General features: G+C 35.5%; 1 protein-coding gene across 5 annotated transcripts in view; it reads right to left on the reverse strand.

Annotated features, from left to right (window-relative positions):
* The window catches only part of LOC129768524 (protein shank), a 379358-nt gene that overhangs the window by 190559 nt on the left and 161299 nt on the right, over nucleotides 1-27500 (reverse strand). For all 5 annotated transcript variants that reach the window (XM_055770234.1, XM_055770238.1, XM_055770237.1 and 2 more), the window contains exon 2: nucleotides 10872-11345. In XM_055770234.1, coding sequence (XP_055626209.1) covers nucleotides 10872-11036 — 165 coding nt within the window. In that variant the 5' untranslated portion in view covers nucleotides 11037-11345. The remainder of the gene's footprint in view (nucleotides 1-10871; nucleotides 11346-27500) is intronic.

Raw genomic sequence — 27500 nt, forward strand, 5'->3', positions numbered from 1 at the left:
TCCATACATTTACTGGCATCCTAATGTATAGACTCAAAAATGAAAATTGGAATATAAAGGCTTCCGGATAGAGAAAAATAATGGATTGTTTTAAAAATGAACGAAAAGAAAAAATAGAATGATTGAAAATAGATCAACAAGAGAAATTAGAAATCCGAAATCGCGAATCAAACATTTTAAAATAGAATAGCGAAATGCAAAAATCAAGAATCAGGAATTGCAAATTGGAAAATTAGATCAAAATTAATCTTTCAATATCGATACCAAAAAAAAAACATTGACGTTTGAAAACTTTGATTCCAATTCCTCAATCCTAGAGAATGACCTCAGAATACGTAATCAAAAACAAAAAAAAGCTGAATTTCGTAATCCGTAATCGATCTATTTTTTGTTATGAATAATCACAAAAATTTACATTTTCTTAATAAACAAACCTTTAACGTTGTCATTGACCTTTTACAATTTCTTTTTACTGTAAATTTCCTAGTACTTCTACTAAAACTTGTCATTATAATATCCTCGTATAATATTCACAATTCTCGTTAAACATTCTTCAACCACCTGCAAATCACATGATTCATAGAATTGAGTTTGATGTTAAAATATGATTAAATAAAGACAGCTCAAATCGGACGATTCCTTTCTAGAGTTCTGCGCTTACCAACACATTTGGCGATTCATTTTTATTTATATAGATATCAAACATCAAATGGACTAACAATGCTTATCACGGTGTAATTGTAGATCATATGAGAATTCAATTTTCCGCGTTTTCCCATTTTCCTCCAGTTTTCCGAAATTTTTCAATTTCCACCTTTGGTTCGAATATAGTTGGTTGAAATATGTATAATATTTTTATGGGACCCTCTAGAGAAGGGAGGAGTGTCATACCATCATAGGAATATTTATTATACTGTAAACTCCTCAGATTCCAATTGTGGTTCCATTTGTTTGATTAGTTCTTGAGTTATACAAAGACTTGAGTTTGATTTGTATGGCAGCCCCCCTTTAGAGAGCGGAGAAAGAGTGTCAAACCACCGTAGAAACATTTATTGCCCTCTAAAACCTCCATATACCAGATTAGGTTCCATTTGATTGATTATTTCTTGAGTTATGATACTTTCGAATTTACGCGGGTTACGTATATTCGATTCTAAATTTTTTTATGACATTATGTTGGTACTCATGTCTCTCACTTATGCTGACAAGTACGGATATTTTGAATGTTCAGTTAATTTTTGACAACTGCTTTTCTCACACGTGTTTTGGTACATCTTCGATGTTTGCCTATTGCAAAAATGGATCAAAGAATCTGTATCAAATTTTGTGTGAAAAACAAAATTAAGTGCGCGAATACATTCCGAATGTTGATTGTGACATCTGGTGTGATCAGCGCACCTTACTTCATCCACCATTACTAATGAAATGAAAGTGTCCTGTCCTAATTCAGTAATTACAGTAATCCGGATTTTCGTTATTATTGCCAGTCAATCCAACTTTGTGGAACTACACGATCATTTTTATTGTCATTTTGTTGAACTAATGATCGTATAAGGGGCGTTTAGCTCTCTCGTTTTCAAAACTTTGAACTTACACCCAGTACAGAAATGAAAAACGTAGTCCTACGTCAAAAATGAAAAAAATCTCAAAAATCAAATATAAAAGAATCATGTTTAAATTTTATGAGTTGTATACTGTAAATTGTTAACAAAACAATAATAAGAATTTTAAATAGGATGAAAAAATAAATAGAAAAATGGGGGAATAGAAAAAAGTGGGGAAAAAAATTTAAAAAAAAGAAATACTGTAAATTATAATTGAAAAAATGATGTTACTTGCCTCCATGAAAGTATCCGTATTATTATTATTATAACATACGTTTTGAGGGCATTGTAGGTTTTTTTTAAATTCCACAATTGAAAATCAAGGAATTTCTACTTCGCTTCCCATGAGCACAGCTTAGATACTTGACGTAGGTATTAGAAACATTGGCGATAATTTTGAACCCACTCTTAAAATTAATTTTCTCACAGGTTTTTATTTGATTTTACATTTTTTTTTTGTTCTGATTGCATAGTCCGACCGAATGGAATGAATACTTCATAGACTATTATTGGCACTTCCGAATAGCTTGTCCACACAAGACACAGATTCTTGAAACTCAGTACCGAAGATGACGGGTCTCCATTCCATAGTTTTCCCATTTTAGTTTGAACTTATTTTGGACATAACTTATAGCCATATTATGTGCTAATTCAGTATCTCTAACGCATTACTCTATATATTTCAGTCACGAGAGGAATCACGATAGAAATTAGAAACTTGAGATTCTTGCAGATTGTTTCCAGATGTTTTAGTTCGTATGTTTTGATGCATGCCGTTTTCTAACTGATCGGTGTTAAGTCAGAGCGGACCAAGTCGCCAAATTAAAAACTTCGAGTTATTGATTGCATTAGGTTGAACATTTTGTAAGCTACATTCCACAATCATTAGATTTGGAAAACCACGCGTACAACAGGAATTGCTTACTTATCGTAATTGTTTTGAACGCTCAATGAAAACTCCTTATAGCACCAAATTCTAAGCTCGTTTTTCTCGAAATCATAAAAATCAAACATGGCCCAGTCTAACTTAACACCGATCAACTTTTGAGCAAACCCCCATGTAACTAGTAAGAATTAAAATGCGTTGCGTTCGAAATGCTAATTTACAGCAATAAGCAGTTGAAATACAAGTAGAGAATTACTTTACTGCACATACTAATGCTTAATTGTCACCTCGGTAGTGTCCCAGAATGTTAGATTTAAAACAATCAGGAAGTGAACGAATGATTGCATCGAGGGCCCTATCTATATTGAATCGAATTTGAAGAAACGCTGATAGCAACGAGGTGTCGAAAAAGTGCGATATGATAAGACAGTAATTTTAAAACAATGCTACATTTGTCGTCCGTTGTTTTTTCCCAAATTACTTCCAGTTTCTTCGATCGAGTAATCGATTAAATCGATTGAGCGGAGGAGGTGTGCAAAAATATGTCAACTCTTCTCCAAATCTCATTGATCGATTGCGTAACAAGCGTATTGATATTTTTAGTACTACCAATTACATCTACCAGATAGTGCCTTATCAGTCGATGAATTCAGACAAGACTAGTGCCATTGCGATTACCAGCAACCTTCCCTAAGCCGATAATTGAGTGGCAGATTAGTTTACTATCGGTCACTCTCGATGAGGGCTGTTCGTTGATAGTGCAAGAACCCCTGGAAGCACTAAAACTGTCTATGAAGCCGAAAATAATTTATTGTTTTGAGGCGCAGACAACCGCAGCTGCGGAGTAAAAACTCGATTGTTGTTGACTTATCCAGGGCTTACACAGCTTGTGGTACAACAAGCTGATTAAAGAACTTTACAGCGAATTCCACTTAAAAATGATTGGGCGTTCGGCTTGTTTGTTTGGTGTCCGACCCCACCGCCGCCGCAGAGAATGTTTGGATTAGATAAACCACCGCTGAAACCAGTCCGTCCACAACAGAATCGGAAGTGACCAAATTAACTTCGTTTACTAAACGACGTGACGATCGGCGTGATAGAGAGCGAAACTACAATTCACTCCCCTTTGGCCCCGGAAGCAACCAATCTCAACACGACTCTCGTCAATCCCGGCAATCACAACTCAAACGAATTCTACTTGGAAAATGTGATGATAATTTCTTCTCTCCCTCTCATCCCAGTCTCAAAACAAAGCTCATATGATTTTTATGGCGCACATTTGTGGTCCATATAAGCGTTCGTGTGTTCGTGTGTTTGTGTGTGTGTAACACTAAAGCACTTGGGATGGCAGGCTGAGATCAAGAAGCAGAGACAAAGAAAGCTGCGCTAAGAGGAGACGATTAGCAGTTCGCAGCCTCAAGTGCACCTTTGAAAAGATACGAGAAGCGAATTAGACTTTTTCCCCACTCCTTTTCCACTGCGCATTCATTCATCCTACGTCGCGTAGAGAAGAACAGTGAAACGCGGGTAAAAGTATTTCCGGACGGGCAGATTCGGATTAAGGGGAAGGTCGCCTCAGAGTCAGAGTTTCTTTAGTTTGTGGTGTAAACAATCACAAACACCAGCAATCGTGCGAGTGTGATTTATTTCTGTCGCGCGCGTTTCATGCGAAGCCAATGGAGTTTCCAAAAGCAAAAGCGTGTAATTTGGTTGTGATGAAATATTCTTAAATATCAGGCAGCTGATTGGAACTGTCTGAAAAATGATACATTCGGCGAAGTTGAGCGAAAATCTGCGACTGATGTTTGTAACTAATTATAATAGTAATCCAGCAGAAGAGTTTTTTTACTGTTGACGTGGAACTGCGTCTAACTGAAATAAATGGGGGTTAAAATGAAAAACTTAACACAAAACATGCAGGAAAAAAATAAGAATTCGAATGTTTATAACTTTAACATTTCTAAATAGATCGGTAAGGTGTTTGCATCAATTGATAGGAAATATTTCTATGCATCTATCACAATGAATAAAATGTTATTTTTCATTAGACAAACAATTGAACAACCCTGGAATGTTAATCGTTATTTAAATGCCCCCTACCTGTCACGTATTGATTGGTCCGATTTACGGTTTCCCCAACACAGTCTTCAAAATCAATGTACTTGGGGGAAGCCGCTTTGCAAATACATGCAAGTTGGGGGAATTTTTATTCCCATCGAAGTAAGCTCCCTAACACGGCCATTAAAACCAAGGTGCCTTACGTTACATTGCGTTTCTTCAAATTCTTTACTCACTTCAATTGAATTCGAAAAAATATTTCATCCAATCAGTAATTTGATCAATACAAACAAATGATTACTAAGTCAACGGTAGTTCCACGTCAACCTTGCGGTTATATAATAGATATAACTCACCCATTTTTTGAACGCATACATTCCTCACTAAATTATCCGACTGATATAAAGGGTTCATTTCTCGAACAACGATTTTAGATAATTAAAATTGGTCATATGACAATGTAAATTACAATCTAGCTGCCACCTCACGTACGAAGTTTAAATAGATCGGAGAAGTTCGAGTAAAAATCGTCTGCTTTTCTGTTGAGTTGGCGTAGAGTTGATCCATATTTAAATTTATTCGAATTCGCAATTAAATTTTACTATTGGGTATTCGGGTATTGGGTTTTTTCGAGAGAATAAAACATAATGGCTTGTTCAACAAACTAAAGTATAGTGTCCGAGGCACGACCACATAGTTGACGTAAGCTTAAACCTTCAGCTATTTCACGAACATATTTTCATCTTGATGTGTGACAACATCGGGAAGAAATAAAAAATCGATTTATTTCTGTTTTTTCACTCATTCTTTACAAGTTTAATTTGTTGCTTTGATGAAAATAAATTTATTATATTTTTTGTATCAATTAGAGAAAGTACCAAAAACCGGGTTTTAGAAAATTATACGTAATTTTGCAAATATTGCAGTAAGTTCTAATGATGGCAGGAACATTTTTAGCCTGGTGTATCCCCAAAACATTTGTGAATGTTTCATATTGATACGTTCAGCCGTTTTTTTTGCCGATTGATCAAAGTGTGGAATAAATTAAAGGAGCACTTATAAATAATTTAAAGGAGCACTTCATCGTATATTGTACCAGAAGTTCAAAATGTTATGCGTCCTCTAATAATGAACGATTCGTAACTTTCGTTTTCGTGCGTTTGTAGGTACGAGGATAGCAAGGAGTGATGACACTTACACGTATGCATACGCATTCCTACATATACATGAACTACTCACCCACAAACTCAAGGGGAAATTTTTGATTCAAATGAAAATATATCTGCGTTGAAACATCCTACAGAAATGTTGTATGGACCAAATGAAAGCTGATTGCGATGGTTAAATGGAATTAAATATTGATACTAGCTGACCCGACAAATTCGTCCCGCCCAAAATTTATTTTTCGTTATCACATCCAAGCTTTCTTACTGGACCCCCTCTCCATTCCAGAGGAGGGAGGAGTGTCATACCATCATAGAAACATTTCTCGTACCCAATAACCCTCACATCCCAAATTTGGCTCAATTTGCTTGATTATTTCTCGAGTTATGCAGAAGTTTGTGTTTTATTTGTATGGCAGCCACCCCTTGGAGAGAGGGAAGGAGTGTCTATTCATCATAGAAACATTTCGTGTTCCCTAAAACCTTCAAATGCCAAATTTGGCTCCATTTACTTGATTATTTTTCGAGTTATACAGAAATTTGTGTTTCATTAGTATGGAAGCTCCCCCTTAGAGAGAAGGTGGAGTGTCTAACCACCATAGAAACATCGAGATCAGTAGCCTTTTTGGTGAAATAATGTTCGTTTGTAGACTATCACAATAAAGTCGAATTGGTTCTACTGCTCAATCTATCATAGAAGGAATTGAGTCATTGAGAATTATGAATATGAGTCATGAAGAATATAATTATTTCATTTCGTTTCATTTTTGTGATGCGATGTAATGCCGATCTCAATAAGTCTTCGCATGATAATCGCAGCCTCCTCCTAATTAATAAACGATCACTGTATGGGTGACACTTTCCTCGTTGCTTTGCTGAAATCTTGCATGAAGTTTGAGTGATGCATGAAATCTTGCATCTGATAACTATAACATCTTGCTAATTTGTAAGATAGAACGAATTATCACACGCAATATGTAACAGAAAATTTATGGGAACGACGTTGGAAGAAAGAATGCATAATACATGATTTACCTTCGCATCCGCTCACAAAACATGCCTCTTTTATTTGTTAAATTGCTCAGTTGTTTTATTATTTCCACTCTTGATGTCTCAGGTGAACAAAATTCTGGGTAAATTTGCCGTCTAACGGTATATATTAGAACATATATCATAGGAACGATTCTGCGTAATATGCATTTGAAAACTGTTAATAAACATTACATTTTTCGTAGAGTGACCCCCCTATAGAAATCAAAGACGTAGTCCTACGTCAAAACACAAAAAATGGGAACAAAAACTTTAAAAAACAACAACATCACGCTCAATTGTCACATGTTGATATTCTAAGCATAACTGTCCAACCATGTATTAGTTGGAGATCGGTTCAAATACAAGAATCTTATGTCACGTTTTAAGCAGGGTTAAAGATCTTATTTATGGTTCGAAAGAACGAACTAATTCTCATACAAATAAAAAAAAAGTTCAACAGAACACGTGTACACCTTGTTAGCGAATCCCTAATAATAATGAGATTTAAATTTCTGCAAAGGTCTTGCAGATCACTCGCTTCTCCATAAAACGATGATTTTATGCATAATCTTTCGGAAAAACACAAAAAATTGTTTGTTTCCAATATTTAAAAAAAAACAACATCAAGTTCAATTGTCCCATGTTGATATTCTGTATACAGTAAAACCTGTTTTTGTGCGATTTCTGTTCTTGTGCGGTTTTTTTTGTGCGATTTTTTTGTGTGGTGTATGAAAAGAAGCATATTTGACGAAGTTATCGTCCATTTAGTTTTTTTCGATGGTTTTTATGCATTTCAGTGCGAAAAGAGCAGATTTGCGTCTCAACTATCCGCTTCTAAAATCATTCCCCTCCTCTCATCAAATGCTCTAAGTTTTTCTAAGTTTTTGCATGACATGATTTCTAACAGCAACACGTTTCGATATGCAACTGAAAGCACAAAACAGCTACGCGCAACCGAAAAGACAAAGTGTCCCATCGCAAGGCAGGGAAACAAAAGGAAATTGAACGGTGAATGGCGTGGATTTGAGTTATTTTCTTGGGGAAAACTTTTTTTATGCGGTCCCTATCCCCCGCACAAAAACAGGTTTACCTGTATATTTTTCAGTGATCGGTTAAAAAAGTATTCCATAGTTGTGGATGAAAATTTAAACAATTTCCTACATTTCATTCTTTGACCAACATTATGTAGTTCTTATAGCTTTGATTTAGAAACTCTGTGAAAATCTAAAAATCTACTTAGATTCCTTTCAAAAAGTCTTCTAGATTTTACTTTGCAAAGTGCAAAGTTGCTTAAATGACCAATGTATTCACACTCACCAAGTTTAACTGCAATCTGAGATAACCCTGCCAACTACTAAAATGAGTAGGCACATAATTCGCCATTTACAATTGTACAAATTTGTGGGAAATTGAGAGTGTCTTCCATTTTTTTTATGTATTTCCATATTTTATTTTATTTTGATTCTGATATTTCTTTTTTTATATATTCCGTTAACAAAATCTCAGCACCTTCGATTTTTTTTTCATTTTCAAATGATCACCCATTTTACATTTTTTCACATTTCAGGTTCAGGTCCGGATTTTCAATTACTAGTCGTTATGGTGACTGATATGTTGCTCAATGGATCTGATGAACTTCCAAAATTCCTATTATTTTTGGGTTCCGATCACGACTCTTTTCGTTTGTTTCCCTTTTTTTTATCAGTAATTCCATGAAGAAAGGAAATATCAAATAAAAATGATTTCTATTATTTGGCTTAAACTTCGTATATTTATCCCTAGACGATTTTTTTTCACCTAGAACTACGTCTTTAACAATAGATTTGCGGACCAAGTCAATTCGACTCATTAAAAATGTGTTTCGAAAACAAAGTTCATGTGTATAAAATGTTTTCTGTATTTTTTTATGATAAAAAACATTTCATTTACATTGATTTGAAACTACTTTCTTTGCAAAAACTTCAATTTACTTGTTTGAGCCGTATTGGTTCACTTCAGTAAAGATAGGTGTATAATCAACATTCGTAAATCTAGTGTTAATTAAGGGTACCAAACCAGAAATCAGGTCACGTTTTTATTAAAGGGTGTGTCACATCAAATTGCATCACGGAAAAAACGCTGTAGAAATTCGCCCAGTAGACCGATCCTTTTGAAAATTTTAGACAGTAAAATAAAAACTATTAAACAACTTTTGGCATTTTCTTTTTATTCATACTTCGAGCCCAAGCCCGTATGCTCGCACCTTCCTCTTTACCCGTCCATAAGGTTCTGTACAACGTCAGGTTGTAGTTTTTTTTAACAGAAATCCATTTTCTCTTGAAGTCCGCCTCCGATTTGACAACTTTTGGGTTCTTCCGGAGGGCCTGCTTCATAATCGCCCAATATTTCACTATTGGGCGAAGCTCCGGCGCGTTGGGCGGGTTCATTTCCTTTGGCACGAAGGTGACCACGTTGGCTTCGTACCACTCCAACACGTCCTTTGAATAGTGGCACGAAGCGAGATCCGGCCAGAAGATGGTCGGGCCCTCGTGCTGCTTCAATAGTGGTAGTAAGCGCTTCTGTAGGCACTCCTTAAGGTAAACCTGCCCGTTTACCGTGCCGGTCATCACGAAGGGGGCGCTCCGCTTTCCGCAAGAGCAGATCGCTTGCCACACCATGTACTTTTTGGCAAACTTGGATAGTTTCTGCTTGCGAATCTCCTCAGGAACGCTGAATTTGTCCTCTGCGGAGAAGAACAACAGGCCCGGCAGCTGACGAAAGTCCGCTTTGACGTAGGTTTCGTCGTCCATTACCAGGCAATGCGGCTTCGTCAGCATTTCGGTGTACAGCTTCCGGGCTCGCGTCTTCCCCACCATGTTTTGCCTTTCGTCGCGGTTAGGAGCCTTCTGAACCTTGTATGTACGCAGGCCCTCCCGCTTCTTGGTCCGCTGGACGAATGAACTTGACAAATTCAGATTATTGGCGACATCCCGGACCGAACTTCTCGAATCACGTCTAAACTGCTTAACTACATACTTGTGATCTTTTTCACTGACGGAGCATCCATTTTTGCCGTTCTTCACCTTCCGGTCGATGGTTAGGTTCTCGAAGTATCGTTTTAGTACTCTGCTGACCGTGGATTGGACGATTCCCAGCATCTTACCGATGTCCCGATGTTACAACTCCGGATTCTCGAAATGAGTGCACAGGATTAATTCACGACGCTCTTTTTCGTTCGACGACATTTTTCCAAATTTACGAAAAATTGACAGTGAAGCATGGTCAACGTGATCTATACACTCTTATCTGATTATAAGCGAAAGCTGAAGATATTATTCCTAAAAATTAAATTTCTACAGCGTTTTTTCGGTGATGCAATTTGATGTGACACACCCTTTAAATAAAGTTAACGTTAATTACTATTTTTGTCGCGAACGGATTTTGACGATTTACATACCAAACGAAACAGAAATTCCCTTAGATTTGTTTGTTATGTTATATACTACAATCTCCTGGTGTGTAAGTGGTTTAAATTGATGAAAACTAGAAGCATTTCCCATACCTTTGTTCTGTTCATTCGTGAACTTCCCTACCCATGCAGTCAATAACGAGCAACTTATCGGCGATCAACGAGGGAGAATGATTTAAAGTCTCCGTGAACGAAGAAAATAAAAAGAAGAACAAAGAGGAATATTCATCTATAGCACAAATATTGGATCTCGCTGAGGCAATCTGGAATCTCTAGATCTAGATCCCAAATTAAATTTGGCGTTTCAAACATGGAAGTGAATCTGAAATTCAAAATCAGGAAACTTTGTGAAGCTCAATATGATACTTGAATTTGATATCAGAGACGGTAATTGTAAAAGATGCATCTGAAACCAAAAACCGAGAGAAATAAACTAAAAATATTTATAAAACAGTATCATATCTAGACCAATAAATCAAAATTTTTCTTGTTCTGTATTGTTTCATTCTGACAGATATAGCATAAATGAGTATGTGTAATTACAGAACGAATGTGAGTTGTCCGAAGGAAACAAATCAAATGAACCCCGACAACATAATTAAAGAGAACATTCGTCAGCTGTGGGTAAATAATCAGAGAAGCAAGAGCGAGAAAAAGAAAACCCCGGTAACCAAACTCACCTTAGGCAGTGAGGCCAGACACTGCTGCTTGACGTCCCACACGATCTTGTCCGAGGGGAACTGCAGACACTTGTAGACGTTCAGCTCGGGTACGTAAATCCGCACCAGCAGCCAGCCATCTCGCGGCTCGGGCGGCGGTTCATCGTCGAAGGTCATCGTATCCATTATTTGCGGCGTTCACTTTCGCAAATCGTCGACCACCGGACCGGACCGGACCGAACCACCGGGTTCACACGTTTTTGGTCGCTCCTTATATTTGGCGAAATCGTAAATCGCTCCTCTCTTCACTCACTTCACACACTTCACTACTTCGGTCACCACTTCTTCAGTAGTCGGTGGGACCGGCGATACGACAAACGATACACGGTTTGACATTAAACGAGAACAACAATAACAACAAATTGACAACCGAATCTATTTCATCGCGAGAGAGTGTATTCTGATTCGCCACTCGCCGCTGGAAGTTGAAACCATCTAAAAAAGGAGAAGAAGAACTGAATTAATGAGCGTATCAAATCCAACAAATTAGCATAAAATTAGAGCGAGACAGAGAGAGAGAGATAAAGAATATGCCATCCAGAAAACGGTCGGAAGTGAATCACACTGTTTCCCACAAGTAAATTGGAAATTGGAATCTAGAACTCCCCCGCAAGAAAGAAGAAGAAATGCCAGATTTTTGCAACAATTGAAAACTGTGAGTGGGTGGATATCCTTGGTATAATGCGAAAATCAATTACCGAAGCTCATTAATATCGTGGCACCGGCGAAGAGAACAGCGCTTCCGAAAAACGGCTTTCGGATTACGTTTTCTAGAGACCAGGTGGTGGTGGTGATGGTGCACGGAGGTGGAGGAGATATATTGGATAACAAAACGCCGCAGGATAATTGAATGCTTCGGAGGGCTTATCGAGCGTCTCGAAGCTCAATCAACTTCGGAGTTCGATTTGTGTGGTTGGGAGGAGTTCGGGGGAATAATGTGCTTTTAATCTATTTTTGGTCTAACCCTGTGATGGATTCGTTTGATTGGATAAATATTTTAAACATAAAATTACATTATTCTTATTTTTCAATCATTATAATACATAAATTACCTTCGATTGTGTTATTCAGGGAAGAAATGTGCGATAACATGAATTTAGAAAAAAAAATCTGGGATTTTAGTAAGTTATTTGAATTTGGTTGTAGATTTAAAATCTCAATCTGAATTCCGATATAGAACTTGATATAAAATCAAAAAGATTTTATTTTTATCAGATCAGATCAAATCTGAGATAGAAAACTGAAGCTAGAATCCATGTCTCAATTCGGAATATAAATTTGGCATGTCAAGCTGAGATGTGAATATAGAAGGAAAATCAGGTAACTGAGTCCGATTTTTACACCTACATTACATTATGAATCTCAATTTTGAATCTGATTTTGGCGGATTTTAATCTGAATCGGAACATGAAACCTTAATCCAAAACCAGAATCTGAAGATTAGAACATGGGATCAGATTTTTGTTGGAACTGAATTAAAGATTCGAATCGGGAAAATTAATTCGTATCAAATTTGAACTCAGAATTATGGTTCTTTGGATTGGATTTTGCAAATTTAATTGGAATATACGATACGAACCACATTCCGGATTCTGGATTCGCATGTTTAATTGAAATGTGAATTTCAATTTGGGTTCTGGAACTCAAAAAATAGAATTAGAAAGTCGGAAGCCAAATTGTCATTGAGATTCCGATATCCAGTTCAAACCATTTAATAATTCTTTCATTCTCCATTTTAATACAGTTTCAGATCTGAAGAAATTTTCAGTTTTTTTCAGTATCTGAATTTGCTTTGATATAAATCCAGATACAAATTTGAGAATCGAATATCAATCCGAGACTGAAATGTGAATCTTCCAAATTTATATTCCAGATTCCATGATTTGGTCCTGAAATCTAAATGTTATTGAACTAGATTCTCTTAATAGTGAAAGAATCGTAAATTCCAAATTTCATTGTAATTCCAAAATTATAAAAATTAAATTCCAAATTTCATTGTAAAAATCCAAAAGAACTGGAATAATGATAAACCGAAGCTATATTAGCTATATTAGAAAATGATCTCGGCAGTGAATAATGAATCTAGATTTGAGAACGCGGATCTTTCAGAATCGCAATTTGGAATTTCAACCAGAGAATAAAATTTCAATCGGGAATCAGAATCAGAAAATTGGAATTTACCTTCGAATCCAAAGCTTTATCTAGAATCTAATCGCGGGATTTGAAATTAAATGCTTTGAAATTCAATCTTAGTATAGTATAGATTTAGGTCTTGAATCTGAACATAGTAAACTGAGACTTAAACTTCAGTCCGAATTCAGAATCCAGACATAGTATTTCAAATTAAAATATAGGTATGGAATACAACTGTGGAATATGCAAGCTTCAATCCGAGTCTGAGTCTCAAATTCTGGCAACATTCTCAATTCGAATATAGAAACTTACATATAGAAACTATAGAAACTATAGAATATAGAAACTTACAAAATTTGGGACGATTTGAATCCTCAAGCTAAAGCCTAGAGTCAAAATCCGAGTCTAGAATCTGGATATGGAACCGAACCCATATGAATCTTGAATCTGCATCCGAATCTGAATCCGAAAATGGCGATTCAATCTGAAATTTGAATCATTCATTCACTGTGATCATGCGTATTCTAGAGCTTGCCACTTGTCATTACAAATGAATTTTTGAAATCAAATCAAAACAAAATTAGAAAAAAAAAAATGAGCCAGAACTTGTAATTTGTCCCTTGAAATTGGAATTCGGAACTAGGAATTTGAAATTTTATATCAGGAATCTGCAATTAAGAAACAAAATTAGGAATCTGAACCTCCATCGGGAATGTGAGATTGAATTTTGAATCCAGAGCTGAATGCGAACTTGCAACATGAATCTGAAATTTAATTTTGAAATTCAAATCGTTTTTGTAAATCCTACAACATTATAATAGGAATCCAAAATTTGGATCCCGATTTGAATGTCTGTAATCTGGGATTTGAATTTGATGAATATATAAATATATTAGTCTAAAACTGAATTTACAATCTGGAATTATCATTTGAGGTAATTAAGAAACAATAACAATATCAATTTGAAATGGTAAATCATTTCAAAACATCAATTGGAGATCGGAATCCGGAATCCAAATTAGAAATTAAAATCTGGAATAGACTTTGAATCCACGTCTAAACGTCTAAACGTGAAATCGCAACATGAATCTGAATTCTGACCTTATAAGTAAATCAATATGGTGATTAGAATCTGTACCTCCGTTTAAATCTAATATACGAATCGGAATCTTGAATGTGCCACTAAAGTAAAGTTGGATTAAAAATTACAATCTGTAATCTAACGCTTGCAGTGTGGATCATGAATCCAAATATTAATCTTAATCTGGAACTTTAATCATAATCTCGAATCCTAATTTGAATATTGAATGGTTCAAACATTTAACTGAATATGTAGCTGGATATGGAATCCAAATTTGAAATAACATCAAATCTGGATCTTGTATCTTATTTTGAATCTGCATCCGGTCTGAATTCTAAAACTAAAATCTAAATCAAAATTTTATCCTGAATCTGAATCTGCCTATACGGTTTCATCAAGCCGCTCTATATGAATTCTAGTTTCGGGGTTTGAACTTGGGATTAGAATGTGAATTCAAATTTGGAATTCCACTTTCAAATCTCAGTTGGAATGCAAAATCGGAACCAGAATTTAAAATTCAAATGTGTTTCTGAATCCAGAATCCAGATCTTCCAAGCTAATCCAGTTCAAAGTTGAATGTTAACCTGGAATCTGAATCATTAACGTGAATTCAGAACTCAAATCGGGAATCAAAACAAATTAAATCTGAACACTATCTGGAATCTGCATTAGTAATATGAATCAGGAAACTGAATTTTACAATCTGTGATGTGGATTCAAATATAAATCTGGAAATCGAATCAAAAATCTTCAACCTGAATCGGATCATGCTATATAAAATCTAAATCTGGTATTTGAAATCAAAATTTGGTACTGAAATCGGGATTTCAAGTCTTGATCTGGAACTTGCAATCATGAATTTGAAGAAAAAAAAAAGTTCAAATTTCAAACTCAAGTTTCAGCTGGAATCCTGAATCTGAGATTCGCATATGTTACGGGAAACCGGAAACAACCAGACTAGGTAAGAGGTAAATCTGAACATGGAATTTGAGATTGAGATATTGAGTTCTCCCATTCAGATTCTGGCGTACAAATTAACAGATTTCCAGAAAATCTAATCATAATTTTTATAAGTTTTAGATTCCACATTCACATTTAAATTATAAATTTGAGCTTTGTTTCAGAGTTCAGATCTAGAATCCAAATTCGGATCTCAAATGCACAGTGGTTCGGATTTTATGACATACCATGATTAAGATTCCGATTCAGTTTCTGTTCGGATTTCCTACTTTCTGATCATTCTGGGTTCGAATGACCCTGAACGGTCTTCTCAGTTCTCCCTCCTCACCGATTTACTGATGGTCGAAAAAATCGGCAGAACTGATCAATTTAAGGACATAGTCGAGGAGTTTGCATCAGTGTGTATGTACAACATAGTGTACAAGTTGTTCATTAAATCAGTGGAGGAAACATCTTTTCATTAATATGTCTCGTGGGACTTGGCATTTATCATATTTCCAGATTCATCGTGGCTTTGTTTGTATACTATGAAAGAGATCAATTGGGAATCCTAAGAAATACGTTCCAGTAAAAATGCCGATCGTTTGAAAACTAGCAAATGCCATCTTACAGTCGTGCTGCGCGAAATGGAGCAATCAAAGCCAAACGATTGACCACAGCTGCTACAATGTATACAGCGAAGCAGTAATTGAATAAATCTTAAAACTGGTATCTGCCTGCGGACAGCATCTCCTCGTGTATCGACGACAGCATATGAATTGCCTTTTCAACTCTTCAAACAGACAAATTTATGGTTTATTAATTTACTTTCGCTCTCTGATCGCGGTTCCCGTGCTGCCCGGGGGTTCCCCCTTCCTGCCGCGGAAAATAGCATTGCTCCGCACGAATTCAATTTATTCGATAGAAAATCGAATGCACTTTGCTAAGACCGGTAATAAAATGTGCCGTTTCGGCTCGATTGCCCGGTACCTCTCGTATCAACTTAACTCCCGCGTTTCGAGTTCATTACTTGGCGATTCAATAGGCTCAATAGATTCCTAATCGATACTCGAGCGCTGAAAGTAATTCTTCTAACCTCCTCCTGATTGAGTTCAAAATAGTCTGTGTGTCTGTGGCTTTAATTGCAGCGATAAAATCTCTGGAGAACCATCAGCAGCAGCAGCAGCCTCACGGAAGCCGAGAAGATTGAGGGTTTTAAATTATAACCCCATTTACATCTGAATTGCCCCGGGTAGAACAATCAAGTATATTGACAAACAAGCTGAGCGCTCATTAGCGGGCGATTTACAATGCCGTTTTGCCTTCCGCTTTTGGTGGATAAGGTAGTGATAGGGATAAAAACGGCACCAAACACACAACACCTTTCCGTCGCTAGTTTTACCTTAAATGTCCCAAATTAACTCACTCCACTGTTCGCGTTTTTGTTTTATTTTGGTGTTATTTGCCCAGTTCTACGACTCAGTCTTCTCATCTCTCTACCTCTGTAAATCTTCCACCCGCGCTCGAATCTTTGTTAGTCTGATCCAGTTTTATCGCACCGGAGCTGCCCCCGCTTTGATCTGGCGCCGCACCGATGGTAACTTTGTGTCGCATTAAAACGCATGATATATGATGTGACCGGTGCGTAATGAGAGGGAAAACAAGATTGCCATCACGATGTTGCGACGTTGGAAAAGTGCAAAAAATAAAAGTAATGTATGCATAAAATGCGGCACGATAACGCGTTCCGTTCTCCAAGAGTAAGCTCCAAGCTGTCGTCGAGAGTTGGGACTCGAATTACACGTTTTGCGCACACACAGAGAGCAGAGCTGCGATGCGTCGAAGCGGTAAATTAGTCGCTCCCATTGTGTTTATTATTTTTGCATCAATTTTTAACCACCGCTAATTGCATAGTTCACACTTCTTTACTGGAATGGTGGTGGCACTGCGTTTCTCGGGGCGGACTCGGGGATTAAATATCACATCAAGGTTGACACGTTACTCGCGGGATGTGGTGTGACAGGACCGGATTATTTATGGTCGGCGCGGATTGAATCTTTAACGCCTTCGGACACTTGGAGAGGCAGTTTTTTTTTAAATTATTTAGCGGCTTTTGTGATTGAATGGCGATGTGAGGTTTCAGAAACGCACGGAACTCTGTTATGAAATCATATTGCTGGTTTGTTATCAAAGAGTATGAGCTAGGCAATTTAATCGGACATTTAGAATCTATAATTTCAGCACTGGAATTCGAATGTGAATCCGCAATCTAATTCTTAGAATGCGAAAACTGGACTAAAGATACTAAATATAATCCAAAAAAGTGGTCAGGAAATCGGAATTGAATCTGGAATCCGAGAGTACTTTTCCAGAAGGAATACGAATTTTGAATTCAAATCTGAAATCTGAATTTATGATTTTGAAATGTATCTATGGAAACGAATCTGACGAGTTAAATTTTGGAATTGAAAATGGATTGAAACAAAATCTAAAATCAGGATTGGGCATTTGAATCTAGAATCCGAATCTTAAGCGGAAATTGTCAGAATGCGATAGATATTGAACAACACATTTTTATATCACGTACAGGTCTGATGACAACTGCGAGTGTTTCAAAACTTCAACCTCAATACTTAACCAACCAGTTCGTAATCTGATTCTAGGAGCTGAAGCCTTAAAACTGAAATCGGGAACTTGGGACTGGATTCTAATCATTTAGGTGTGTTATATTAAAATTTCTGTGAATTTATAATTTAAATTAAAAAAAATAATTTGGAATTTTGGATTTTAATTTGGAATAACAATCTAAATGTACAATCTAAAATACAATTTGAATCTGGAATCTGAATATAACTTGAGCCAGACTAGTCTCGAATTGAAAATCTAAATCCGGTGTATTTATCCAGAAATTTTGAATCATAAATGTTGAATCTGAATATGAAACAGATTCTGATACAAATATGATATGAATTTTCATCCTAAACTTGAATGTTTAGGACGAAAAGAAATTTGAAATTTATCCAAAAATTTTAAATATTGATCCAAAAATAGAATTTCTAATAAAAATTTGAATATGAAATCAAAACATGGATCTTGAATTTGAATCAAGAATATGGAATACAAATCTTTTGAAACTGAACTTTCCAAACAATTTTACTTGGAATCTAAATCCGCATCCTGAGATCAGGAATATAAATTTGGGTTATGAATTTAAATCTGAATTTATCATTTAGACTCCAAATATAGAAATCTGGAATTTAAGATTTAATATCAATTGTGAATTCAGGTTCTAAATCATTATCTGGAATTCGAACCTGAATAAATTATAAATCAATAAATTGAATCCACATATGCAACTGAACCTGGAATATTACATTCCGAAATGGAATGTGAATCCAAATCCGAAAAGAGAATTTGGAATTTGAATATGGAATCTCAATCATAATTCAAATTTTAAAACGTGTCAGAAACTAGGAATTGCAAATCTAAATTTGGGATCTGGATAAGAATCTGGAACTGCAGTTTGTTGCTTCATTTTGAACTTACCCTAAATTATGAATCTGTTCGAAAATTTGAAAAATAAATATTTCGTTCAACTTGTAATGGAGATCTCGATTTCGAATCAAGAATCTAAAGTATTTCTACAATCCCAAAAAAATAATCTAAATCCGCATTTTGAAATCTTACATTTGAGACTGGGATATCAATATTAGGCTGAATTGGAATTTAAATCCGTTAGAGTTCAGAAAATCGTATCTGACATATTCATCACGGGGGTCTCCGTAGCCACATTGGTTGCGCGTTCGCTTAGTAAGCGATCGATCGTGAGTTCAAAACTCAGGGCCCTCATTGACCATCTTTGTGTTGTTACAGAATAGCTACGTCCACGCTACAATCATCAGCGATGGAGATCGATCCACGGTCGATATAAGATCGATTCATCCATACAACTGCTCTGCTCTGCAAGACACATCGGGCTACTGTTCTATAAATAACTCAACAATGATCAATTAACTGTCTCCGCTGTCCGGTGGTCCAACTGGATAATGGAAGAACAGAAAGAATACTCTTACGCCTAAATGGCAACTGTGTGAATGTACCATATGTAATGGTATAGAAGGAATACTGGCGAATGGCAACTGTGTAATGTGCTAATTATAGATATGATAACCATGTGACATGTACACGATTAAAATTCGGCTCTGTTACAGCTAAAATGCTAATGAGCCTTAAATAAATAAATGGGATAAAAAAAAATATTCATCATAATTTGGAACATAAAATCGTAATTTTCAGTATGAACTGGGATGTGAATCTCCATTCCTTATTCAAAAAAACGTGAATCTTAATCCTTAATCCTTAATCCAAATCCTAATCTGTAATTCAAGGTCGAAATTGGAATATGAAACTAAATCCAAATCCGCAACATACAATCTGATGCCAGGAATCCAAATTGAGATCCTTAATCTGAATCCATAATCCGCAATATGACATTTTAAGTCATGAATGTGAATTGGAAATCCCACTCTGAAACGGTATCTGACATTTAAATCTGAAATAGGAATCGGAAGTTCGAATCTTCAAATCTGAATCTTCTATTTCAAAACGGATCACAATCGAAATCTGGGATCTTTATTTCACTTTGACGGCCATGGTGTTTTGGCCAAAATGTTCGTAAAAACCTGGAGTGACGAATGGTCGATTCATATACTAGATGGTGCCAGGAACCCGTCTAGCATAAAATTCTCATCTGCCATCTGCCATAATAAGGGTAAAAACTACCCGTGTGTAGTACTGCACACGCGGCCCCAACTCAAGGTAAACGAATATAATCGATAGATATCATTATAGTACAATTTATTTTTCGAAATAACATTTTATATAACATTATTTCAAACTCGTAAAATGTCCTCTATTAAAACAATCCAGACATAATAACTTTTCGTAGCATTTCGGGCAGTGAAATCTGAATCCGGAATCTACATGCTAAGCTGAATCTGAATCTAAATTTATGATTGAATCCTTGGGATTCTGAAGTTTATAATTTTACAAAAACAATAAAAATGTTAAATGAAAACTACAATCTGAAATGTTAACTGGATAGATTATCAATCAGAATATAGAATCTCGAAACAGAATTTGAAAACAAAAATCAAATCCGGGAATTCTGAAATTTGAATAACGATCTCAGAATCTAATTTTCAATCGTTTTTTTTTAAATGGTAGTCGTGATCTAAATTTCAACAGTAGTATTTGTGTGTTTGGTGAGCTCGTGAACTGGATTCTATTCTGAATCAAAATTTTTAGCTAGAACTAAAGCATGACTAAATCTGAAATGAATGTTGGGAATCTGAATTCTGAAAAAGGAAAGTATTGTGACGTTGACAATTCAAACCACCAATGAGAGCTGAGAAAAAAAGGTAAACTTTCATTGATAAACCAACCAAAACAAAATTAGAAATGAATAGTAGAATAATTTGTTGAATTCGTGAAAAAATCTGTTAATAGTAATTATTATTAAAAATTTGAATATAATAATTGAAAACGTAATTTCTCATGTGAAGCAGGTGCAATGCGAAATGCAGTAGACCCATTCCATTAGGTTATGCACCAGAGAACCAAATTTCAAATCTAGTTTTAGGAGAAAATTGAAAACGTTATTTGAATAAGCACTATTTATATAATAATTTTTTTGTAACGAATTTAATTTTTATGCTTCAAACTTTGAGAGAGGCGTTTAAAAAAGAGGAGAGGAGTTTAAAAAACTACATAGGGGAAATGAGGTTAAAATGAACAGGGTTGGTAAAATGAACCAGTGCTCAAACTTTGATAATTTAACTATAAACAAATTGATACTTCTTCACTATCCTACTCTTAGAACATTTGAAGCTGTTCAAGACACCTTGTTATGCAGGAAACTGTCAAATGTAAAAAATAAAAAGTAAAACAGAAATTTCTCTCACGGTAGCCATTTTGATGTAATTTTGTGCGCATCGTATTTATGGAATTTCCCGTGAAATTTAAATTATTCTACCTGATATATTCGATAAATCATCAGTTTGGACAACTGTTCACATATTCAATGAGAGGTAAACATATATTTTGTTTGGTTTCAGTGATTAATTCGCATTCGAAATTACTTTGTTGTTTGGGGCAAAATGAGCCACCACTGGACTAACAATGTCATGTTTTCCATAGCTGATCTACCTCATCAAATGTTGCTTTTCAAGGGGTTCCTTTTGTGGGTTTGACCCTGAAAAAGTATGCCACCTCGAACAAAACCAAACCTCAATATGTGAAGCGTAATGGGTTTCTTACTAAGTTTTTGTACGTATGTGAAAATTCTAATTTCTACTATAGATGAATAAGCTCAGCTTGTTTCATACATGTACCTACTATTTCAATAATTATTTAAACAAATTTATATAAGGAAGAACGCATAAATCTATCCCATTTAGCATGATATATGTAATTGTTCATTTTCCATCACCATGTGATCATTTTAACCGCATGATAAAAAAATGCTCGATTGTACATCTCATTTTCTTTGATTGGAAAATGTACTATTTAAGTTTATTAGACGAACATAGGTTCAAACATTTTTATACTTGGGTTTCTCTGAGCAAACAATGAAGGTCAATAACCCACAAAAGTTGGTTTAGATCGGTCCACAATTAAAGGAGTAAGAACTGTCTCCAGAAGTTGTTGTCGAGTCACGAAATGTGTACGATCCATTCCTGTGTGACGTAACAACATTTTGAATCACTACAAACACTTTTTTGCATTTTCATGAATAAAGCACACAAAATTAAACGATGTTATAGTAAAATTAAGAAAATTTCCAACAAGAATAATCAGTTGGAGAATATTTTATAGTCAGATTGGCTCGTTGTCAGTCAAATACTTTTGTGACGTGTGACACCTGACTTTTTGCTGTTTCGGACTGTTGAACATTAATGATTAATTTAATTAATTATAGTTCCGTTTCAAAACATACAAATGATCTTTCTCCTATGTTTTGTCACCAATATATTAACGTGGATTCCATAATATAAGATATAATCTTATTTTGTTTGCGGTTTGCTGATGATAGTATTGAATGCTGAAAAAATATGGAAACCCCATACAATATGGGCTTACCAGCGGAAGTCGAATATCGTATTCCGATGCCATTTTGGAATCGAGGATGGTGACTTCCGATTCGTTAAAAACGGATATAAAAGACCGGGAATGGCATGAAATCTCACAATACGATCGTGAATGGTAATGTTGGCATATATCCATGGGTGCGCGAAGAGGAATAAAAAAACAATAATGTTTGATAGTGAAAGATAGGATGAGTCGCGATCGGGCAGTCATCGAGTGCAGACGCATTCTCGTTTGTTCCCCGCGTTATTTTATTTTGCTCGTTTTGGTTCTGCAGGAGCAGACGTGTTTGTGATTCATGTCGGTCTTGTCAAGTTTTACAGTCGAAGTTTTATGATGTGTAAAGGAATAGTCGTTTCGGTGTATACAACATTTACTGGTGATTTGCCACATCCGGAATGTGGCTAAACAATATTCGCCATCGCATTCGTAATCGTGCGTGGTCAGTGTTTTTTTTCGAAAACTTCTCCACTTATCAGGCCTGTATTTTCTTTTTTAACAAATTAACAGTGGGAGAACAGAAAAAGAAAGTGCTTTGAATAAATCGTTCCCTCGATTTTATGTCTTTTTTTGGTTTCGACTTTCAAAACTAAATGTAACCCTCTGGAGCATAAATTGGTGTGCGTGACTTTTTACGCTCTTCGGAATGTTCGAAGTGCTCCGCTCTCGTGAGTGTTTTTATGCAATGGCGAACGAAAGCGCGAAAAAAAGAAGAAAAAACAGCGAAAACGAAACGGAATGCAGATTCATGTGTGCATAGCGAGATAAACGACTCTCTTCAATGCGTTGCAGTGATGCGTGTTGTATTTGTAGCAGTGCTATTTTGCAAAAATGTGGCCGCTTACAGGAACGGCGCAACGAACAAGCTATGTTTTTTTTTTGCCATTTTTTCTTCAATACTTACATCTCCTAGATTTTGTATGTATATTTCAAATACATGCAACGAGGAAAATTGTGTGCAGCAGTGTGTTTACTTAGTGGCCTTCGGCTATGGAAGTGGAATGATGTTATGTGACCTTTCACGGATAGATCTTCACCGGAGTTTGTTTTATTTCAAATTGGATTTTTCTAATGGTGCGAGATTTTCAGCAGGCCTCGCAAGACCCAGTCAGTGATATTATGTTTTGCCATGTGTGTTCATTTTTTAGTGTGCACTCGTATGCGTATCGTTGTGAATGTATCACCGTGGGAGACAGGAGCTGGTAGCAACGCAAGCTAAGTTTTTTTTTCGTTTACATTCTGTTTAATTTATTTTTTATTTATTTTTCAAAACATATCTGTTGTTCCTTTATATAAACTGTTTGAGTAAACTGATATAAAGCTTTTTGATACATAGAAAATCGAATCCCATTCCATCAGTAGGAAAACAACACGATTGTCGCCGTGCATCATTCATCTTTTAGTCAATTCTCCCTTAATCAGAGCGATAAGAATCTCCCTAACTGGCGAAGTTTTCTTTTTTAATTTTACATATAACTGTTTTGATACACAAACAGACATCAAGAATATATGCAGATGCAGATGATTTCAAAAATAACAAAGACTAATATTCACTCGTATGTATCATATATTATTCTATTTATATTAACGTAACCAAAAATTAAGGCTGGGAATCAATACATCCAAGTTTATCTTCTATTATTCATATCTCGACATTGAAAGGAAATAACGGATTGCCGGTTGGTTTGTTTTCATAAATATCATCAAGTTATACGATCTTGATTATTTTTTACTTAAATATTCTTTTATTCCTTCATTTTGTTTACATTATGATTGAATAACACATTTCAAGTGATCAACCTAGGGTTCTATATATTTAAGTTCCACGATTCATCAAAAGGAATCATAACTCTTCGTCATTCCTAGCTATGCACGGATACTTGCAGAGCAATATACTACTGCGACAATAACGCACAATGGACTAGATACCGCAAATGCGTTCTATGTGTTGACCTTCCACAGTGGGTTAAGCGCTGATTTTTCATCGTAAGCATTAGCCCATTTTATAAATATAGAATATTATATATCATAAAACATGAATTCATTATTTAATAACAACCTTTATCCTGAAACTGAATCTGAATTGAATCTGGAACTAAGGAATCACCGTCGGCAGAATGGATACAAAACATCACCAGGACTATGCACAACACCTCGGGATTTCGCATTCTTCTTATTACCCATGATATATATTTGCATTTTCATTTATAAATATTTATTATTTATTATCTTTTTTGAAATCTTGAGAAAAATGTTCATTTACAAAAAAATAGATATGAAGGATTTGTGTTAACGAAAGAAGGGATTATTTAAGCAGTCTCAAGGGATATACTTCTATCAATGTAAAAAAAATCAAATCCGAATTTAACAAAACATATATATTTACATAGCTATGAACATGACAATTCAATTTTTCAAAAAAAAATATTTCCATACAGCTACCATGGTGACAACGATCGGGAGGCCGAAATATATTCATAACATTCTACAATTTTGTATCATAGAATTTTATTAACCAATTCTTTCAGCAGATACTTTCAGCTTTAATTAATAGTAATAGTAATAGTAATAGTAATAGTAATAGTTATAGTTATAGTTATAGTTATAGTTATAGTTATAGTTATAGTTATAGTTATAGTTATAGTTATAGTTATAGTTATAGTTATAGTTATAGTTATAGTTATAGTTATAGTTATAGTTATAGTTATAGTTATAGTTATAGTTATAGTTATAGTTATAGTTATAGTTATAGTTATAGTTATAGTTATAGTTATAGTTATAGTTATAGTTATAGTTATAGTTATAGTTATAGTTATAGTTATAGTTATAGTTATAGTTATAGTTATAGTTATAGTTATAGTTATAGTTATAGTTATAGTTATAGTTATAGTTATAGTTATAGTAACAAGAAGCTACGCCAGTAACACCGGCTGAGTGTATCCTATGGCTTACCTACCCTACTAACACATCCCTAAACTCCCGAGACATTTATGAGAGGTCGTAGAGTTCTCTGCATCTCTCTTAAGTAAATGTCGAACTAACACTCCTTCCCATTCCTTAGCAGTTGTAAGGACGTGGCCAGAACAATTCTTAACTGTTGGAGAAAACATGCCTTCATCTAAGAGATATTACCAATCATCAGCAACGGATGGAGGCTAGTTTTTTACATAACAGTTCTGATTTCGTACCACCTACGATATTGTGCAACTTGCTCAATGCTAATGCTAATGTTTGATAGTGAAAGATAGGATTTAAGTGAGAGAGAGATAATTCTTGAGTGAAAAGAACTTAGCCTTAGAGCGACGTGTGTGGAGATACAAAGAAAGTGCACATACAAATGCACACGCAAACATCAACGATTAACGATCAACTATCAAAGTCATCTTCAACACGTAAACATAAACGCCCTTGCACAGGTATGAGCGCGGATGCATACAAAGTGCTTATCAAAAGTTTCTGATAGCTAATTCAAATGCGTTCCCCCTGTAGTGAGCGCCACTCGATGAACTAGGATTGTGGTAGCCATTGATGGTAAGCACCAGAGTGAACGTGTTAAACAATCACGATATAAAAACTGGAGGTCGGTTTATGACCACTCCCACTTTTCCCAAATGAAGACATACCGTGTATTACAGGTAACAGGTAGATTCAATTTATATAATTTATATTTTGATGAACATGCCATAAACAATTAAAATTGCCTTGTTTCGTCAATCTAAAATAATAGAACTCATTTTGCACACAGGTCGAATATGTTTCTTCTCTGTTTTTGAAGGAATGAAAACGTAAAAAGGCGCTAATCACTAGAATGAAGATAGCCAGAAAAATGTCACCATATTATCAAATTGTCAGCATCATGACATTCATTTGACACTATTGAAAATTCAGTAGGAAGCACCGTTCCCGAGATACAAAGGAGAGTAGGTTCAGGACCACCGGTTGCGTTAGGATCACCTTCCCTTTTTGGAAGGGGAAGAGGAGATCTCAGAGGAAATTAAGAAGTATTCAGAGTAATAAAAAACACAAAAATAGTATATCGCTTGCTACAATACGGTGAAATTCTTATTCAATACAACCTATTGATTGTGTGACATGACAACGTTTCGTGGAGACTGTTTATTCGCACAGAGCGCGTTGTCACGTCACAAAATGCATGGCGTCAAAATGCATGTTCTTGCGATTTTTTTGAAAAACTGGGTATACAGGAATCTCCATTCATCTTTCATTAACAAATCATAGAAAAAAGTTTATTTGTATGTTTTGAAACGGAACTGAAAATACAACATTAATGTTCAAAAGTCGGAACCCCAAAAAGACAGGTGTTGTCACGTCACAAAAGTATTGGACTGGCAACAAGCGAATTCAACTGCAAAATATTCTCCAACTGAAGATTCTTGAAGGAAATATTCTCAATTTCACTTAAAACTCGTTTACCATTTGGAAATCGTGTGATTTATGCATGAAAACGAGAAAAAAACCTGTTTTAGTGAGTCAAACCGTTGTCACGTCTCGCTGGAATGGGTCAATAGGTCCGTCAATATACTGCCCTCTTTTCACGCTAAATAATGAAAACACGTCTTCACCTTCGTGCACGTTTCGCTTCACGGCCATTCGTTTCATTCTTCACACTGAAGCGAAGTGTACAATCGTCCTTTTCAGAGCGAATTGGAATATTTTTATTCGTACATTTATATTCGAATGTCGTTTATTTCGTAACATAATCACTGAAACAAATGAAAAAGGTGAATTTGCTGGTAACGGTTGTGTAGTGGTAAGCGTGACTACTTTGCCTTCATATGCCACTTTGATTACAATTTTTTTCAGGACAATCCATTTTGATTCGTATGCAAGATAAAACACTCAGACGATTGTAATTAATACAGTTTCAAACGTAACTGGAAACTTCTGTTTCCCAAGTTAAAGAGGAAGGATAGCAGAAATAAACCAAAGTGAAGAATCGATGTTTCAGCATGTGTAGAGAATATGCCGATTTCACTGCATCCTAGATCTAACTAAAATGGCTCTAATGGCTTGGATACCGAAATTGGGATCAAACAGCAAGACTTCAAGAATCGGGCAATATTTGAACAATTGATTTCTCGTTATTCATGGTCGATATTGCATCCATTACATCAATTCACATTGTTGTTTTCTGGCTGTTGGTAATTTATATGACCTTACTAAGACCCTAAATCTCTAGAAGCGAACGTATATTTTTTAGTATTATGTTCGAGTACAATTCTTGTCCATTATGTCACTCGGTTGGATCGTAGATAATAAACACTTGGTCT

The sequence above is a fragment of the Toxorhynchites rutilus genome, chromosome 2 (genome assembly GCF_029784135.1).
Source record: "Toxorhynchites rutilus septentrionalis strain SRP chromosome 2, ASM2978413v1, whole genome shotgun sequence".
In the NCBI taxonomy this organism is placed as follows: Eukaryota; Metazoa; Arthropoda; class Insecta; order Diptera; family Culicidae; genus Toxorhynchites; species Toxorhynchites rutilus.